This window comes from Leucopleurus acutus, assembly GCF_964270905.1.
Source record: "Leucopleurus acutus genome assembly, chromosome: 16".
NCBI classification, from domain to species: Eukaryota; Metazoa; Chordata; class Mammalia; order Artiodactyla; family Delphinidae; genus Leucopleurus; species Leucopleurus acutus.
This window is the reverse complement of record NC_139158.1, coordinates 16,256,622-16,276,090: the sequence shown is the minus strand read 5'-3', so window position 1 is coordinate 16,276,090 and position 19,469 is coordinate 16,256,622. Positions and strand designations below refer to the sequence as shown.

The window sequence follows — 19,469 nt, the reverse complement described above, 5'->3', positions numbered from 1 at the left end:
TGGTCCAGGAAGCTGAGGAGTAGCCACTGTCCCCCTGATCTGGTTCCCTTTAATTTCCCCCAGATTCTCCAAAGAAAGTCCCAGCCTCCTGACCCTGCCATCCAGTCTGCCACCAGGCTTGATTCAAAGAGTGTGGCTGCTTTCTCCAGCCTGACCAGTGGGCCCCTCTGACCACCCTGCTTTTATTTATTTACTTAGGCCACGCTATGTGGCATGTGGGATCTTAGTTCCCCAAACAGGGATCAAACCCATGCCCCCTGCAGTGGAAGCAGGGAGTCTTGATCACAGGACCGCCAGGGAAGTCCCTGACCACCCTGCTTTTAGTTGTCTGATAACCTAAAGCTTAGTTGGGAGGAAGATCTGAATAACTGGCCTTAAGAAGAATGTGAAGCACAAAATGAAAGGTCTTGGGAACAGCTATTGTTTATGTCTTTCTTCCCCTTTCTGGAAACAGCCACTTAGTCCACGGGCCGACTCTTTCAGCCTTAAAGCGGTGGGTACAGGGTCTATACCTGACCAATCAGAGCACCCCAGGCCTCTGGCTACAGATCAAACCAATGAAGTCACTTCAGGACTGCTGGAATTCTTGCTGTTGAGGTTGTTGGCAGGTTGTAAGGTTGGAGCTGCCAGGGGCCTGTGGGTAAGGTGAACCTTCCTGAAAATCTGAAGCCAAAGCAAAGGGAAGCAGAGGTCCAGCGACTGATGACTTCCTTTGAAGCTCTGGATTCAGTCATGTCCAAAGTCAGTAAAGTCACTGAAATTTTTAGTTACACAGCCCAGTGAGTTCTCTTTAAATACAAGTAACACTATCACCTGCCACTGAACATTCCTTAACATACACCTTAGACAGAAAAGGTGAGTCCTGGGATCTGTTAGAATAACCAACAGTTTATTAAAAGCTTGCCATGGGGCTCTGTGCCAGCCCCGTAGCTGGGAGGGGCTCTCATGACTGCCCCCAGGCCTGGGCGCAGCCCCTTCTAATTTTTGTTCCCCTGCCCCAGCTCAAATCTCATTTAAAAAAAAAAAAAAAAAAGGATAAAGGACAAGACGGCACAGGACGTCAGACAGCAACAGGGGAATGGAGAGACCCAGGCATCCTGACCCCAAGACCCCATCCTGATCTTTCTTTCAGGAAGACCTTTTCCTCCCGTTCTCCCCACCCCAGGCCCCAGACCTGCTCTGTCACATCCCAGGTCTGGGGGGCCTGGCGTCCCCAAGTCCATGGCCCCATTCCAGGGGGTAGTATAGTTCGTTTTATATAATATATCTAGACCCACCCTTCCCCTCCCCCAGGGGACTAGATGAATATTTGACACGCATATCTCCCTCCTTTCCCGAGGCTGTGATGGAGAGAAACCCTGGCACCATGGTGGGGAGGCAGAAGCTCCTGGTCAGCCTTGAGGCACCTATGCCCAAGCTGGCCTTGGGCCACTGGCCAGCCCAAGAAGCTCATGAGATAAGGTCTGAGGGGAGCTGGAGCCAACTTCCTGTCCCCCACCCTTGGATGGACCTCAGGCTTACAGCCTCCAGGATCAGGCTCCACCCACCCCTGCCTCATTCATCGGCTTATCCACCTTGTACTTCAGGAATAGAAGTGGGAGGAACCATTGAGGATGTGGGAAGCGACACTGGTGCTGCGGCTCAGAGGCCCAGGCACTGCAGCAGCAGGTGGGCCCACATTGTCACTGCCACTGCCCCCAGAGGCTGCTCGTCGCAGGGGCTGGGGGCTGTTTCTTAGCAGCAGCAGGGCTCCACCACGGGGTGTCCCACTCTGTGCTGGGGGCCCCAGCCAGCTTGGGGGACCCGGGGGAGCCAGGAGAGAGGGCTGACGCCAGGCTGGGGGGGGCATGCCTGGTGGAGGAGGGCCATGGCTCCAGTGCGCCCCTGAACGGGGAACAGGACGAGAGGGCCAGGCGGGGGCAGGGGGTGGAGCAGGATAGCCCTGGGCAGCAGCCTCAGCTGGGATGCCCCCCAGAGCCATACTGGAGAAGCCCAGCCTCATGCTCTCAGCATCGAAAGCCTCGATCTCACGGGCCTGCCGCTCGAGCAAACTCCGGATTCGCTCAGAGCGCCCCGTCTGCAGGGCCAGCAGCTCCTCTTCCACCTGAGGCACCCAGAATAGAGGTCAGAGGGTCCGGGGTGGGGGCTGCCCTCCCCACCCCATCCTGGAAGCCCAGCCCTCTTACCCGCTGCTCCAGCAGTGCCCGCCTCAGAGCTACTCTCTGCTCCAGCTCCCGCAGCTCCCTCTCGTGTTGACTCTCCGTGCGGATCTTGATCTTGCTCTGGTAAGCATTGAGCAGCTCCAGCTCCTGTTGAAGCTGCTGCCGAAGGGCCTGGAACTCTGCCTCCTGGGTCTCATCAAGCCGCAGCTAGAGATTAGGTAGAGCAAGTTTTTGGGGCCTCCTCCCCTACCCCCACAATCCTCCCCTGCCCCAGCAGGCCTGGGCCCTCAGGTTTCAAGAAGCAGCCAGTCTCAACATCTATCAAAATGAAAGGTCGTCATACCCTGTGACACAGCAATTACACTTCCAGGAATTTATCCCCCAGGTATACTTGCACATGTGCTCGAAGGTGTTCACTGAAGCGTTGTAATAGCAAAATACTGGAAACAACCTAAATGTCCACCGATAAGGGATGGGTTAAATAAATTATGATACATCCATACCATGGAAAACTCTATGCTCTTAAAAAATGAGATATGTGTACTGACATGGAAAGATGTCCAAGAAATACAAGGTGGAAAAAGAAGTTAGAGACCAGTATATAATGATGCCACTTTTGTTTAAAATTATTATATAATTTTCTAAATATGCATAGGAAAAAATCTAAAATACAATTAATTGTTAACAACAGTTACCTCTGAGAGGTGGGTTAGGTGAGGGAACGGCAATGAATAAGAACACTTCTACTTTTTACAGTGTTATTTTAAGTGGCCTATTCCAGTGTGATGTGTGATCACTTTTAGAACAGCAAACTTCAAAATCCTCCAGAAGTCTGAGCAAATTGGCCTGAGGGCCACAATCATTTTTATTTGTTCCCTGTTCACAGATTAAACTAACTCAGGCCCAGGAAAAAATTACAGCCACTCTTTCCTTGGTGGTTCTTGGGTGGAGTAGGCAGGCTGGCTTTGTCAAGACCTTAAGAAAATACTTAAAGAGAAATAGTAAAACCATTGCAGAGAATACCAACAGTGGAAGAATATCTGAGTTTCCCAAGAGCAAAAAGCCCTATCTCTGTCTACACCCCCCACCTGCAGTGCCCACAGCTAAGCTGGAAATACAAAGGCCAACCTCCACCACGCTCCCTCCCTGGACCCCAGGCCTCACCGCCTGTGAGCTGAGCATCTCTGAGATGGACTGGTCGTACTGCTCAGCTAGGATTGCCAGCTTGCGGGTCTGTTCTTCCTTGAGCCGCTTAAGGAGGCTCTTGTGCTGAGCTTTGGGCGTGGTCTCCAGCAAGTGTGCCCGCAGAGCCTTGTACTGCCGAGTCTGGATCTTACACGTCTCCTGGAACTGCTTCTTGATCTGCAGCTCCTTAGACTATGCAGTGGACGGACCAAGGGGAGATGGGGGCAGGGGGGAGGAGGAGGAGGAACAACCAGGGGAAAGGGAGAAGAAAGAGAGGAGGAGAGGAGACAGAAGCAGAGACGAGAAGAGGGAGAGAAACAGAAAACATGTTAGACAGAGGGGGCGGGGGGAGCTGTATACAGACAGACATGGAGAGATGGGATTGTGTTGAGAGAGATCAGGAAGATTCTCAATGGGCAAGAGATGCAAAGAAAACAAGACATCTTCCAAGAGCACGTTCATAGAGTTGGGTGGAAAACTCACAAGAAACAGCAGGAGAGTTCATGGACAGGGAACTGAGAATCTTGAGAGTATTGAGTGCACACAAGAAGCTTTGACCATGCAAAGAGGGAGAAAATACAACCTAGAGATAGACGCCTGTGAGCAGATACAGAATATGAACAAGTGAGAAAACCAAGTCACTCAACACACACATGGAAGACAGCAACACAGCTGAGGAAAGACAGAGGAAGTCCCAGGTTCATCACCTCAGGGTGGGAGGGAGGGAAGGATAAGCACCAAGCTAAGAAATGGATAAGATGGGTGGCCCCATCTCGGGTCACATAAGGGAAAGGGGCAAAGGAGGTGGCCAGAAAGGGCCCGACAAGTTCAACAGGCCAGCAGCTGCCACCCTGACCAGATATCCACATTCCAGCCCGGCCCCTTGTATACTCAGCTCCCACTCCAAGCCCACAACCAACCCCATTTCCGCAGCCCCCACACTGTCTGGGCCCCCAAACTCACCACCCCCTACTGTGGACGGTTTGCAGTGCCATCCCCCCAGCCCTCTAGGGTAATGCCTGATGCCAGGAGAGAAACTCAGCTCCCAGACAGAAGGCAACCACGTAGGGAGTGGGTTGGGAGGAAAGGCAGTGAATGAGGACAAAAGGACCCAGAACCTGAGGACTCTCGGGGAGGAATCCACAAACAGGGGAACTGTGGGACCAAGAAGTTCTGGAGAAGCTCAACAGGGGCCCAGACCCCTGAACTGGTGGTGGTCATGGTGCAACGAAGCTATGAAGGTAGAGAGGATGAGGCTGAGGAGTGAAAGGGGTTGAGATAACGTAGATGGGGTGAAGAGGTCATGGAACTGGGGGCCAAGGGTCCAGATTGGGGGCATACCGGGGAGGCTAGGCGGCAGGACAAAGCAGACAGAGGCAGCCTGGGCCAAAGGTACAGTTCCGCTCAGATATTTTATTTGTGTTTGTCTTTTTCTTTTTTTGGTGGGGGAAAGGGGACAGGTTGGAAGGGAGACAGAAAAACAAAATCAAAGAGAGAAAAAAAAAACATGACTCTTCCCACCCACTGCCACCCCTGGCCCCAGGCCTGAGTCGATGAGGGTGAGGATGAGCACACACAGTGGGAGAACAGCAATAACTTAGGGTGTGGGGGGGAGCATCAGGAGAACACAAAATATAATCTCCGGACTCCACGGTGGAGGAGGCTGCCTGTCTAGAGGCCCAAAGGGCTAGGGGTGAGGTGGGGAAGCATACCGAGGAAGGAGTGGTGAAAGGGAGGAGAGGACTGGGACTGGAGAAACTTCACTGAGTAGTGGGAGATAAAGTGCTCAATGCTCTAGATTTGGGCTGGGGAGAAGCTAGAGTTGGTTACCTCCAGGGAGGCAGGGCCCGGGACTGGCGGGTTCGGGATCTCCGCCCAGCTAGAGTCTCTGGTGGTGGTTGGTGGGAGGCAGGGGGGCCTAGCCGGCGCTGGCTGCGTGGTAGCAGCCGGGGGATACGGCTGGGCCGCTCACCCCGAAGCAGGCCCCAACTGGCCAGTGTGTGGATGGCCCAGGGGGGCAAGCGGGTGGCTAAACCTTGGCTGGCCCGTGCCAGGCGCCAGTTCCAGCCCTTGCACAGGGCCCAAAACCTTGCCAACAGGGCTAGTGGGTGTCGGGCAGTGCGAGGATTACCCCGGCGGGGCCCAGGGACAGGCAGACGGCTGCGGAAGCCATCCTTGTTGGTCTTGGGGTAGAGTGCAAATAGGCCCCGATCCCCCACAGCCCCACAGCCCTGTAGGGCCCTGAAGGCCATGGGCGACAGACGCAGCAGAGCGCGCAACCAGAGTCGAGAGATGCCCCGGCGCATCCAAGGGCCCTGCTGCCGCACCCATTTGCCCCCAGCTGCCATAGCTGCCAGAGGTAGAGCCAAGCCTGGCCAGGCTAGGAGCCAGGCAGCCCCAAGGCCCAGAGGGACACCCATAAGACCTCGGCGCCAGCTCAGACTGAGGACGGCCCCCAGTGCGGTGCCCTGAGCCAGGAGTAGGAATAGACTGGGGGGCAGGTGCAGAGCTGTACAAAGCAGTAGGTAGGAGGCCCCCAGGCCCACCAGCCCCACCTCAAGGGCCAGCAGGGCTGCCTGCAGGCCACCCCCACCCTGGGCCGCCAGCAGTGGGAGCAGCAGCAGAAGTAGTAGGGGCAAGAGGCCAGAGGAGGACCCCACTGCAAAGGAGAGTCCAGCCAAGAGGCCATGGGACAGGAGTCCAGGGAGCTGGCTAGTAGGGCTGGGCCTCAGATGTGTTGGAGGGGGTTCAGGGGGGATGTCTGGTGAGGGACAGCCATCTCCAGAATCCCTCGGGGTCCTAAATGGAGCACCCTCCTCCTCTTCCTCCTCCTCCTCAGGGACTGGGGTCAATGTTGGACCCTGGACCCAGCCAAGCTCAAACTCCTCATCCAAGAGGCTACCATCCTCCTTCCCCCACAACCTCCATTCCCCGGATGCCTCCTGGCCCACAATGCTCCTCTCCTGGGGTGCCGGGGATGGAACTCTAAGCTCCTCTATCTCCTGCTCAGGTAGCCCCCAAACCTCCTCATCAACCAAACTCCTATGTTTCTGTGGACTGGGACTAGGGGTTCCTGGCTCTTCCCCCAATATCCTCTGCTCCTCTGGCTCCAAGGCAGCCCCTTCCTTCCCCAGAATCCTTCTCTCTGGAACTGCTTCCTCCTCCTCTCCCAGAATTCTTTGGTCTGCCTCCTGGCCAGATGAGCAGGACTGCTCTTCTCTAGGGGTGCCTGAGGTAGGTGGCCCCAGAGCCCCAGGAATGGGGAGCGGGAGGCCCAGGGGGCGCCGGCCGGCACGTACTTTGAGGCTCTTGGGCTGCTGGCGAACCTGGGCCGCATGCTTCTGCCGCAACTCTTGCTCACGCCGCTTATTGTACTCCAGCTGGTTGCCCAGCTCCGTCTGGTGCTGCAGGCGGGTGAGCTCAGCCCGCGTGCGCTGTACGGCCTGGAGCTGCCGTAGCTCCAGCTCCCGTGTGGCCTCATGCTGCCGTAGCAGCAATGCACACTCCAAGTCCTTCTGTGTCTGTTTCTTGTTCAAGTCCTGAGGCAAAAGGGAGGCAGGGCCCAGAAACTGGTCAGAAAGCCTTGTTGGTGTCAAGGAAGTGAGAGGCCCAGGACTCCTTGGCAGAGGGAGCCGAGGGTGGGGAGATGAGGGGTGTAGATGAGAGGTGTAAGGGAGCCAAGCTCCTAGCTGGCCTGGGAACTCTAGCAGGGTCTAGTGGGCACGAGAAGCGAAGAGAAGCCGAGCTGTGACACGAATGAGGGCAGATGGGAAAGACAACCACAAGTGAGGCAAATGGAAAAGGGTAGGTGCCTGGGATCTGGGAGGGGAACAGGGAGGGGGTGGCCTACCTCTCGAAGCAGGTCCTGGTCCAGGCTGTGACGAGCCAGCAGCATCTTGCGCTTGTACTGGCGACACTGCAGCTCAAAGTACTGGCGCTGCCGCCGCAGCAGTCCAGCCTCCTCCTCCGCCTGGCACTGCTGTAGCTGCTCCTTCTGCCGCAAAAGCCACTCAGCCTTCTCCCGCTTGGGTGTGCTGGGGTTCTCCTGGAGCTCCTAGGAAAGGGCAGCAGGAGAGCAAGGAGGTCAGGGCCCGCCTCACCCTCCATCAACCCCACCCACTGCTGCAGCCCTATCCCACCTCCTTCAGCTGCTCCTTCCGAAGTTTGTAGGTTCGCTTCTGCGCCTCCAGCAGGGCAGCCAGCTCCTTCTTCTGCTGCCCGAGGATGTGCTGCTGGAACTTACGCTCCTCAGCCTGGGCAGCTCGCGCCTCCTTCTCACCGATAGCCTGGTGCCGCCTTGACAGCTTTTCGGCCTCAGCCCCAAAGCCAGCCCGCTGCGCCTCGAGCTCCCGCTGCAGCCGTGCACTGTGCTCCTCGCGCTCGCCCCTCAACCTCGACTCCAACGCCAGCAGCTGTTTCTGGTGCTGTCGTCGCATCCGCTTATAGCCACTCAGCTGCTCCCGCAGGGCTGAGTCCTGCTCATGCTCCTGGATCTGACGGCTGACCTGGGGGCGGGAGAAAGGATGAGAAGTGGGGCGCAGCCCTGGCCCCCATTTTATTAACACACACAGTCTTCGTGCTCTATGGGGGAAGAACGTGAGTGTTAGCCTTATGGGTTTAATTCTCATTTGATATCTTCCTCATGCTTAACCTCTCTGAGCCTGCCACCTCAACTGGATCATGGACATATCTCCTTCAGAGGTTGGTGAGACTGAATGAAACAAGAAAAGGTGCTGAGCACAGGGTTTTGCATAAAAGTAGGAACAATTCAGATTAATTCAAAAGAATGAAAGAATCAGACAGACCTGGGACCAGATCCCAGCTCTGCCACTTACTAACCATGTGACCTCAAGCAAGTTACTGCTGCTAAGCCTTAGCTCTATTAAATGGGACAATAACACCTCCTCACAGGGGGCTGGGGAGATTAACTTTGATACCTATGTAATAGTGTCTAGAACACTCTGAACCAGTAAGTGATGGTTCCTTCCCCTTCAGCAAACACTGAAGACCCTTTACAGCTCAGATACGGAGCCAGAATATGGACCATGGGACACTGGAATAACAAGAACACTGGGCCTGGATGTCCTCATCTGAAGTTTGAGCTCAGATCCCACTGTCAAGGGGCTATGTCAATGTACCCCAAACTAGTCCAGGTGGCCAAACCCCTGGTGATCACAGACCTCTCTACACAGTACCACAAAGCACCAAGCATCACAGGGTCTGAAGAGTTGTCCTAAAAGAACCACCAGCCATAAGCAGAGGCTACAAGAACATACTAGACCAACCAGTGGCCTCCAAGGGGACCATCGAAGCTTACAACTGAACAGGAATGTAATCTAAAAGTTTATTAAAAGTATGGACGAAAAACTATGTTTTAGGAAAAGTATACCCCTTTTCCTATGAACTGAGAAAAACATCGCTGTGACTTTAAGAGAGGACCAAGGTCCTGGTTACAGAATTTGGGAAGCACCAAAGGTAGCCCCCCCTGAGTCACAGCTGTTTCATCTCACAAATGGGATCATACCCTCACCCTCCCAGAAGAGCTGGAAGGATTAAATACAGGGATGTGTGTGGGCCTGAAAGCCAATTACTGGCACAGGCAGGTACCTGTACACCATCTCTGCCCTCCAGGGGCACAGAATCCAGCAAACCTGTCATCATGCTGTTCAGGAGTACCACAGCACAGGATATGAAGCACCTGGCTGGCCAGGAGCCTGGGAAGGCATGCCAGGAGATGCTATTTAAGTCCAGCCACAAAAATGGAGTACGAGCTGGGCAATGTGACCAAAATAGTCTATTGGGAGAAGGGAGGGGAGAGGGGAGGGTTTAGGTGAGATGGTCGAGGTGAGAAGGCAAGAGACAGCAACACAAAGTGAGGGTGGAATCTGGACTTAATCATATGCCACAGGGAGAAAGTCATTTCTGGACTTAGATAGTCTGGGGCATCCAGGATGGCTGCACTTACCAGGGAGGCAGTACGGATGGTGGCAAAATGGTCCCGGTTGCGGCAGTAGGCCCGTCGGCGGGCAGAAGAGGTGGTGGATGTGGGAGCCGGGGCTGCAGGTGGCTGGAGAGGGCCTGGGGTCATCTCTGGCTGGTAGGGGTCATCATAAAGGTTGTCAGAGCCCTAGAGGAAGGGAAGGTGGAAGGAATGCCCAAGGCTCACAGGTCAATGGGCCCACAGGGAGTTCCCTGGAGACCCAGGCAGACTTAGAGAAGGAGCAGTCACACATGGGAGGGAGAGCAGGGAACCAAGGTGATTCCTGAGAAGGGGAGCTGGGGCTCGGCCCTGCCGCTGTCAGGCCTACTCAGGGTGAGCTGCATACCGGCAGCCGGTGGATGATGGAGCTGTGGGAGGTGACTGTGTGCTCGCCCTCCTGCATCATGGCCATCTCCCGGGCTTCAGGGCCTTCTTCCTCCTCCTCCTCCTCCTCCTCCTCCTCTTCCTCCTCCTCATTGTCAGAGGCATCTGCTAGGCTGTTGACTGAACTGCTCTGGCTGGAGGCGCTGATGGACATGCTGGGCACTGAATGGCTACTCTCTAGACTGGTCAGCGTCCCGGCCCGGTGCATGTAGGGCTCTGCCTCCTGTGGATAGGACACAGGCTGTTGGGCAGGGAAGGGGAAGGACAAGGGATGTGCATACGGAGGTAGCACAAAGAGACAGGGGGTATGGAGAAGGGTGGGGAGGGGCGCCAAGCAACCACTAGGAGGCAAGCACAACATGGTGGTGAAGAAGGGTGGCAGGGCAAGCCGGGTCACCTCCTCCTCCTCTGGGGCCTCAGCGCCAGGGCCATTGGGCGCCTCTTGGAACAGTATCTTCTTCATTTTGCGGTACTGCAGATTGTCCAGCTCCCGAACAGCATCCTTGGTCCTCTGGATTAAGTCCATGATGACTGTGGGTGGCCGCTCCCGGAGCACAAAGCGGTGCTGGGGGAAGAGAGCACTGAGGCCTGCCGCCAAGCATCTCCCGCATCCCAATATCCCGTGAATCTTGGCATTCCCTCTGGCCTGAGGCACTCCCCTGGGGCCCATGCCCACCACAGGTTGATGCTGGCCTTGTCCCAACCCCTCCTCCCACATTAATTTTTACCACCCCGTCTCTACTCCCCACACAGTCTCTTGTTCCTCCAGGCATGGCTGACAGGCAAGAACAGCCAGGAGATCTGGATTCTAGTCCAGGTCTTCTATCAAAGTGCTCTGTGCCCCTGGACATGTCATGAGGCCTCTCTGGGCCTCATAAAGCATCCCACAATTATAAAACAAGTAGGTCAGGGTAGACAATCTAAGTCAGTTCCCAACTAGGGGTCCTTAGGCCCCTATGGATCTCTGAAGGGAATGGGGGCCCCTCTACTTTTGATAACTCAAAAAACCCCTAAGGGAAATCATACATTTCCCCACGACAAGGCTACACAGGCTTTTGGCTTGAATTACATCAGATTGGTGTGGTAACCCTGGTTATTGCACACTGGCCAGAAATTCTGGCTGGCAATTATATATATCTTTGATTAATAAAAGACGGGAAGACAAATGATTACTTAATAAATAAAGGCAATCTGGTAGACAAAACCTTGCAAAACACAGAGTCCACTGGGCACTGGGGATGGGGGTGGGAATTCATAAATGAAGTTCTCAGTGGAGGAAGAATCAGGACTCACTAATTTCACTGAGGGGTTTCTGTGGCTCCAACAAGCTACAGTTCTAGGAGAATGCTAGGCCAGTGAGCCCTCACCTTCAGAAGAACCTCTGAGGTTGGTCTGTCTTGAGGGATTTTCTGAAGGCAGGAGTCGACAAAATTCCGGAAGTACTCAGACCTAGAAGTCACAGCAGGGGAAGGGTGGGGAGGGCGTGAGCCAGGCAGCCTTACCCCTATGGCCTAACCCCGGGCCCAGGAATCCCAGTCCTCACCAGTGTCCTGACTGGAGCACGGGGGACTCGTTCTGTGCAATGTGGTATAAGGCACTCATCGCATTCATGTTAAACAGCGGTGGTTTCCGTTCCGCTACAGAGAAAGGTCAAAGGGGAGAAGGTGAGAGGTGGCAGGTGGGCAGAGGAGACTGGAATGGAAATCAGAAGACTTGGGCTCACACCCCAGCTCCCTGACTTCCTCACTCCATGACCCTGAGCAATTCCCATAATCTCAATTAATCCTTCCTCTGTAAGACGCAGCACGCATCCTCTCCACTGCACATGGGTGGAATAGGTATCAAAGAAAATAACACATGCAAAAGCACGAATGAAGGCAGAAGAAAGCACATTCAGTTGCTGACCCAACTAGTATTTATTAGGTGCCAAATCAGAGCAAAAAACTCGCTAAAGTATTACGGGAAAGATGAAAAACAATAGACAGGCCCTGTCCTCAAGGAACTTCCACTCTAATAGGGAAGATTAAATAGGATTGAACAAATAGCATCAAGTTCAAAGTGCTAATTGGCACAAGAGGAAAACAGGTAAATGGCTGGGAAGCTGGGTGTGGTGGGACTTCAAACTGGTACATTCGCAGGGGATTCAGGGAAGCTATTTTGGAAAAAGGGATATTGGAGGCAGGCCTCAGATCAGAAGTCACAAACTAGAAGCCCCTTGTGGCCCAGACAAATGCTTTGTGTTGGTTTTGGTTTTCGCCTAAACAGTGATTTTTAAATTCTGATAATAATAGTGAAATAATAACCTAAATTTCCAGTTTCTCTTAAAAACTTAGATCTGGTGAAATGGAGCCTACATTCCTGCATAACAATGGGCTGGAGCTAAGCAACAGCTGCCCTCTTCAGGTGGGAACAGCAACCTCCAGTTTGCTGTAGTCTCCTCCATATTGCTTCCCTGATACTATCCGTTGTCATTTATAATAGAGATTGATGGGTTTTTTCAATAGTAGAGAAATAGTTCCCTGCACCCATGTCTCCACCAAAAACTAGGAATAAAATGGACAGCTCTAGATTTTTCTTATACCTGGCCTGCTTCACATATTTCCATCGCCTATCTGGTCATGGCCTTAAATGGTAAATGTAGACATGTGTAGATGGAGGGAAAGGCAAGTCCAAATCTCCAACCTTGGGCACAGGAAACAATACAAACAAAGGTAATTAAGAGGAAAAATTCAGAACTTGTTAAGAGGAAAGCCAGCCTTTAGGAAGCAGAGCCTTTAGCTTGGTGGAAACAAGGATGGGGATGGCTTCAGTCTTGAAGGCAATGGGGAGCCACTGACGGCTCTGAGGAGAAGAGAAAACAACAGCACATCTCTCTGATGTAAAAGAGACTGGAAGGAAGAAGAGACTGGCAGTGGGAGAGATCACTGCAGGAAATTGTTGGTAAGAGTAACTGATAACATCTCTTTCTTGGGCAACTATTTTGTGCCTGGCACCATGTTGGGGGCTTTACAAACATTATCTCACTAAAACAGTTGTTTCAATAGCATTGGCTGGCAGAGATGAGAACCTCAACATGGCTTCAAGACCTCGTGAACTCACTGAGCCTAACTCTCTGGCCTTATCACTCACTGTTCTTCGTTAACACACGCAATATTCCAAACAACTGAGGCTAGTCTCAGCTCCCCAGGCATGCTCCTCTGTCTGGAATACTTTTCCCTACAGTCTTTCAAAGCTCCCTATTTATTTGTCTTGTGGTTGTTTAGACATCTCTGCTACAAGGAGACCTTCCTCAGCCCCTAACTAGGTCAAATACCTTGTTTTTTGGTTGTACTGCTCCCATATCTTCTCCATTCAGCTTTTCTTACATTGAAAGAAAACATGCCTATTTCCTCAACTTGAATGTAAGCTCCAAGAGGGCAAGAACCTCATTCCCTGGTCTACCCCCAGAACCTACTAGCACAGTGCATGGCACACAGTGGGCACTCAAAAAAGATTTAGAACTAGAGTAGTGGACAAGAAAAGATGAATGTTATGAAATCTTTAGGTCTAAGAAATGGCAGGATTTGACAGCTGCCTGTACTGGGGATCAAGGGTAGACTCAAAATGGACAGATGCTTGGAGGCCTCAGAGGATGGGATGGTGTGGGGATAGTAAGAAAAAGAGAAAAGAGTGGAGAGAAAAGAGGATAAGGAGCCAAGAGGAGAATGTCCTTACCCAGCTCGATGCAGGTTATGCCCAAGGACCAGACATCCACCTTGCCATCATACTGCCCCTCATCCATTGCCAGGATCACTTCTGGAGCCATCCTGGGAGAATGGTCAGGAGAGAGAGGCTAATCACCCGCCCAGACCCTGCCAACTCCTGCTCCCAACATCCCGGGAGCTCTCTCCATTCACCACCACTCCCACTCACCAGTATGGGGTGCCCACGAAGGAGTTGGCAGGTGCCATGATGGATGCGGAGCCGAAGTCCCCCAGTTTCACCAAGCCTGGCTCTGACAGCAGGATGTTTCCAGCCTTCACATCCCTGCCAAAGGCAAAGCACAAGGATAAGACATGCATCTCAGAAAGGCTGGGCAGGGGCTTTTGCACCAAGTTTCCAAGAAGACTGGAGCCCAGCAGAATGAGGAGTGGTGTAAAGAGCACCCCCTCCCAGCCACTGTCAGTACTGCTTGTACCTATGGATCATGTTGTGGGAGTGCAGATAAGCCAGGCCCTGAAGGGCCCCGTGGGTCACAGCTGCAATCTCCACCTCCTGAAGGGGCTTCTTGTGCACTGGGGAGTAAGGGAAAAACATCAAACTGAGGGAGCCCAAGGGTGGGACTGGAACTATCTTCCCTTAACCCTTCCCCTACGGCTTCTCTGTTCTTCTCCCTTCTCCCACTTGTTGGCCAAAGAATCACTTACCTTCTAGAAGGTCAGAAGCTGAGCCCAGGCAATACTCCATCACCAGCTATGGAAGGGTCAAGGGTCAGAGATCAGCAGATCTGGCCACTCCTGGCCTATCTCCCTTGGAGAGAGATCCAAAACAGAGGGCCTCCTTGCCTAACCTCTACTCAAGCAATGGTCCCAAGGTAATAACAGGGAGAAACGACAACTGGGGAAACGAGAGGGTGGGGGGAAGTCCCTGGAGTCAGGGCCTCCCTTAGAAAGAGCCCAAGACATCACTACCATCTCCATCTGAATCCCATCGTTCAATCTCCAGCTCTCCCAGCCCATGTGCCCCCTTTCAACTGCTAATAGTCTATGTCATTCTTCAGCCTCTCCCTCTGGACACACAGTGCTGCTTATGAGTTTGTCTGAGGACTGCAGAGGTTGGGAAAGATTTCCTCCTTCCCATGATCTGCCCAACAACACCCTGAACAGGGCCCACCTAAGAGACTAGACCAGGATAAGGATGGGCCTGAGTACTGAGTACAAAGATCAGGGCAGAGTCAGGGGGCCAGCTCACCCAAGCCGTGTGCTCCCTCAGGTAACAGCCCCGGTACTGAATGGTATTGGGATGCCGGAGCTTCTGTAGGAACCGCACCTCCTTGATGATGTCCTGCCATTTCTGAGAAGGTCAGGGGAGGAGAGGCTTACTTAGCCTGCATCTTGAGCCGGGGGTCCCCTGCCTCCTACCAGTCTGTCAAGCCTGACCTACCTCATTTGACTGCTTCCCACTGTAGGACATCTTCTTGATGGCCACCACCTCACTATTCCGGACATCCCGGGCCTAGAGGACCAGACCAGAAGGTAGTGAAGGCCCCCAGTGAGCACTGGGTAGCAGGAAGACTTGCTGGCCCAGCAGGAGAGGGCAGGAAAGCCTGGTGTGGTGGAATAGTGTACAGGGCTGTTTGGAGGTCCACAGTGGGAAGACAGTCCCTGCCCCACCCTCCCAAGCCTCAACTCACAAAGTACACAGCTCCAAAGCTGCCATGGCCAATTTCCCGGAGGTCAGAGAAGAGCTTTTCCGGGTCATCCTTGAAGAAGAGCTCAGCCACATCAGGGTCCTTCAGGCTCCCGGCCCGGCCCCCAGCTGGCATGGTGGCCCCTGGGGGCCCTGAGAGTGGGGCTTAACCTGGTGAAAAGATGGGACTCTTAGAACAAAGATGGGGCCCTCAGAGAGAGAAAGGGCCCCTCCTCCCCTAGTTCCGATGAGGGGGAGGCACTACCAAGGAAGGGCAGGGGGAGATTAGGAACAATATCAAAGCTCAAAAAAAAAGAAAAAAGAAAAATGAAGTTGCCCTGGCAACGACTGCACTAGGGCCGGGTCCCTGGAGTCCCTAAAACTAAAGGAAGACTGGGAGCTCAGCATCCTCACCAACCCCTCAGCCCTCAACAAGTTCCACTTCCTTACAGCCCCTAAATCTCACCTCAAGAATAAAAGATTCTGCCTCCCAGCCAGAACCCCAGATCCCCAAGCGTCCTGTCCCACAAGTCCCATGCCCCAAATATTTCCAGGTACCTTCCTGTTCCCCTTGGCGTTGAGGCCCCCTCCTCCCTCAACCTCTCACACTCTGGAAGAGAGCAGGAAACAGCCAAGGCCGGAGGCAGTGGAAATCCGGCCATTGTTACAAGTGGGTACTGGCCCACAGGGGCCAGGAGACTCGCTCTCAAAAAGGGCTAGGGACACTGTGGCAAGCGGGAGATCGAGAATGGGAAGGACAGGGATAGAAATGGTGTCTGGCTCTGGGGGCCTGCGATCTGGGCTGCCTTACTTGTCCAGTCCAATGGCACACGCAACACACACAGGTACAGGACATTTGCAGTACAAAGAACATTTATTAAGCATATACAGTAAGCACCTTACATGCATTATCTCTCATTCAATCCTCACCACAACCTTATGAGGTGTTACTATTACCCCTATTTTACAGATGAGGAAAGGCACTCAGAGGGGTTAAGTGACTTGCCCAAAGCTGGTCCTCTACCACTATGCTTTCAAAATAGCCCTATGAAACAAGCAGGGCAGGATCAGGATCACCATTTCATGGATGAGATCGCTGAGGCATAGAAAGGAAGGACTTCTCCAAGGTCAGAGAACAGGATCTTCTCCTCTCCAGTCAGGCCTGTGTACTCATCACTCTCTCAACAACTCACCCCAAGCTCAGCCCCCTCCTCTAGGAAGCCTCCCCTGACTACCCCAAGCCCTTGGGGGGAAGAACTCCTAGAACACCCTGCCAGAAATGTACTGAAAACTCCAGCAGTACATCAGAGCCAAGACCTCCTGAGGGGATTCCAGGCCAAACTCCTGGATAAGCACTTGTTGGAATTTAGGCACAAAGGAGTTTTTCAGCAGAGCTAAACTCCCAGGGCAGAGTTCTAGCTCCTTAAAAGCACCTAACAATTTAGCATGTAATTATATTCTGCCACACATTGTTTCCTGTTGTGTTGTTGATTTTGTCTCCTCAGCCCCACTGGAAGCTGGAGGGCAAGGAGTAAGCCTGACTCTCTGGTGGGCCCCCAGGGTGCAGAGGGCTCAGAATAGCCTAGGAGATTGATTGATTGCCCTCAGCCCAGCCCAAGCAGCTCCCAGGCCGCTCAAAGCAGGCCCCTTTCTCCATTCTTCTGCCAGCAACCCTGCCAAGCACCCCTCACCCCCACCACACACCCACACACAAAGGCAGGTGCTCACAGCTTGCCAAAGGAATCTTCTTGACCTCTTTACCTGCACCCAACCAAGAATGCCAACTGAGGACCCCAGGTCACATATAAGAGATGCCAGCAAAACATCACAAGGGGCCTCTTCCTCAAACACCAAACATCTGAGTGATTACCAAGGTCTGTGCTAAATCATAACCACCTTCTAAAATGGACAATACCTCCATTCTACAGACGAGGAAACCCAAGCCTGTCCGCCCTAAGCTTCACTACCAGTGCATTTCATCTGCAATATACAGCAACAAGGCTTTGAGTAAGTTCCTTACACTTGGTCTTCTCTTCAGTAAAACGGATTACAGCGTGGAGCTGTTGTGAAATTTTTAATGAGATCTCGTACTTAGGAACACTATGCAGACACTCAGCATATGGATTTTTCCTTCCCTGCCTCCAGAGTCGCCACGACAAGGTTTTAATACTTTGGGGATCATCCTACCCCCCGGCAGCTTGGCTTTAACTGTTAAGAGACACCACTATCATTTGTCACAAGAGATGGCCCTCTCAGGAACCCAGGCCAAAGACTGGGATGAGGGTAAAGATGAAGGTCACAGTGGAGAGAAAAATCCATGAGGCAGAAGGCAGGGGCCAGAGCCTCCCATCAGGAAAAGCTTCTGAGTATAGGCCTCCTAAAAAGGAAGCTCTTCTCTCTCCCATTCTTAAATCTCACCCCAATCCATTCTCTTCTGGACCCATGGCTAAACCTAGGCACAGAAGAAAAGAGATGACAAGAGACAGGTATGGAACACAGGTAAGACTTGTTCAAGGACCTGGGTTCCAATCCTATTCTGCTGCTGTGTGACCTTGGGCAACCTCTCTGGGCCTCAATAGCCTCAACTGTAAAATGGGAAGAAGGCAGTAAAAGAGCCCCCTCACCAGATAATGAGGGGGGAGATGAATGAGAGAATGGATGTAGAGCACTTTGTAAATGATAAATCGCTTGACAAATTAGATTACTTATACCATCACAGCAAGAGGCTGGAAGGTAACAATAGTTGGGGGAAATACTGCCAAGCACCCCTAAACACAAATGCACATATACACTTCCTTGAAAGGACAAGAAACCCAAGCAGACCATGCCTAAAAAACAGATAAGCAGACCCACCATGGGGACCAGAGGCATGGGAATTAACACCCCAGAGGAAAGAGAGTTACAATCATGAAGGGGTAGCTGTGAGGGGCAAAGTGAACAGGCAGAAAACCAGAAGGGTGCAAATCCATCTGATTAGCTCAAGCACCTTAGGGTGTGACCCCCGTGACATCAGAGACCCTGTCACCTGAGGTCCCTCATCAACCAGACATAATGAAGGGAAAAGGAAGGGGAAGAGGGTGGCAGCAGAAGGCAAGGCTAGCCAGAGGCTGACCACTGGCCCAGCTAGGCTTCCCCATCCTGAGGAGAGAGCCTACCCAGGCCCAGCTTCCCAGAAAGCAGCACCCTCTCTTCTCAAGCTAGACACAGGGACCCGCGCCCCTGCAGCCCGTGTCTCACCTGGTAGGGGTCACTATGGTGCCCCAGCGCCTCCGCCTCCTCCTGGGGTCCTCCAGCGGCTCTGCCAAGCAGGGAGAGGGGCAAGGAGACCTTTCCCCTTGCCACCTCTTCCTCGGCTTTCGCCCTTCCTAAGGGGCGGGCCCGGGAAGCCTCCCCTGGAGGGGAGGGGGTGACAACCTGATCTGACCTCGCGGTCCAGTCCTCCTTTTCCTCGAGGGCGACAGTTGCTGAGTCCCGGATTTCTGATTGTGGGGTCTTAACTCCAGATATTTGAACAGGGGGAGGCCGAATCTGATATTTGAACTCGTGGGGAATGAACCCCGGATACTGGTGCACGCAGGGTCCTGAACCCCAGATATTTGAAACCCTGTGAAACAGAGCCCCAGGTTTAGAGAGGTTGGGACCCGAGTCCCGGATATCTGGAATCTCAGGGGCTGAGACCCGGATATTTGAGAAGCGTGGGGTCAGGCCCGTAAATTCGGGACCGAGGGGACTGAGCCCCAGGTCTTCGGCCACCGACAGGGGGCCTACCCCGAGGACGTCCGACCGCACGGCCCCTCTCACGCCGGGGTCCGAGGGTGACAGCCCCCACTCCCGCCCCGGCCCCCTCCCTTTCCCCTTCTCTTTCCCGAGGACAGCTGAAAGACTGTAGCTAAGGGCGGTCCCCGTGCCCTCGCCCCCTCTCCTCTTCTCAGTCTCAGCCTCTCCGCACCACAGCCCCGGTCTCGTCCCAGTCTCCCTCTCCCTCTTCCTCCCAATTCCAAGATGGAGACCGGGCGGGAGCGCGCAGGCGCGGTATGGACGCCGGGCCAAGGGGGCGGGGCCCTAAAGGAAACAGCCCCGCCCCTCTCTCCTTAAGGATGCGGCCAGAGAGCTGGGCAGCAACCCAGCCAGAGTGCGCGCGCGCCCCGCCACGCGGACCCTGGGTGGGAGGAGGTGGGGAGCAGGGCTAGTCTTGGAGAAGGAGGAGCCCAGCGCGCTGTCCGACAACTGGTGGTGGAAAGGGCTGCAGCGCATGCGCTCGCCCCGCCTTAGCGCGGAGCCCGAGCTTGTTGCTAGGGGAAGCTTTGAGGGGGCGCGGGTGGAAGGAAATAAGAAGCCGTGATCTGCGCCTGCGTGCAGGGTAGAGGTTG

At 53.8% G+C, this 19,469-nt stretch overlaps 1 protein-coding gene across 2 annotated transcripts; it reads right to left on the bottom strand.

The window, feature by feature from the left end:
- Window positions 1-785: 785 nt before the first annotated feature.
- Window positions 786-18,867, bottom strand: TAOK2 (TAO kinase 2). 2 transcript variants are annotated; one of them, XM_082858162.1, is made up of 19 exons: window positions 18,337-18,867; window positions 15,104-15,270; window positions 14,854-14,925; window positions 14,662-14,763; window positions 14,118-14,163; window positions 13,889-13,985; window positions 13,624-13,737; window positions 13,426-13,517; window positions 11,255-11,348; window positions 11,079-11,160; window positions 10,109-10,276; window positions 9,674-9,934; window positions 9,313-9,474; window positions 7,487-7,852; window positions 7,198-7,401; window positions 6,647-6,886; window positions 3,327-3,539; window positions 2,187-2,369; window positions 786-2,104 (listed from the first exon to the last, which is right to left on the bottom strand). In XM_082858162.1, exons 2-19 carry the CDS (start codon window positions 15,233-15,235, stop codon window positions 1,583-1,585), a joined length of 3,150 nt encoding a protein of 1,049 aa, XP_082714288.1. In that variant the 5' UTR covers window positions 15,236-15,270; window positions 18,337-18,867; the 3' UTR covers window positions 786-1,582. The 2 variants fall into 2 exon arrangements, with proteins under 2 accessions (XP_082714288.1, XP_082714287.1); XM_082858161.1 differs by lacking the exons at window positions 786-2,104; window positions 2,187-2,369; window positions 3,327-3,539 and having other exon boundaries at window positions 5,097-6,886.
- Window positions 18,868-19,469: the final 602 nt, after the last annotated feature.

Excerpts from the sequence above, each read along its gene's own strand:
- TAOK2 (XM_082858161.1), bottom strand. The coding sequence starts at position 15,235 with ATGCCAGCTGGGGGCCGGGCCGGGAGCCTGAAGGACCCTGATGTGGCT. Across the intron at positions 9,475-9,673 it reads CCATCATCCACCGGCTGCCG|GGCTCTGACAACCTTTATGA; the intron begins GTATGCAGCTCA and ends CCCTTCCTCTAG. Across the intron at positions 7,853-9,312 it reads CCATCCGTACTGCCTCCCTG|GTCAGCCGTCAGATCCAGGA; the intron begins GTAAGTGCAGCC and ends TCCCGCCCCCAG.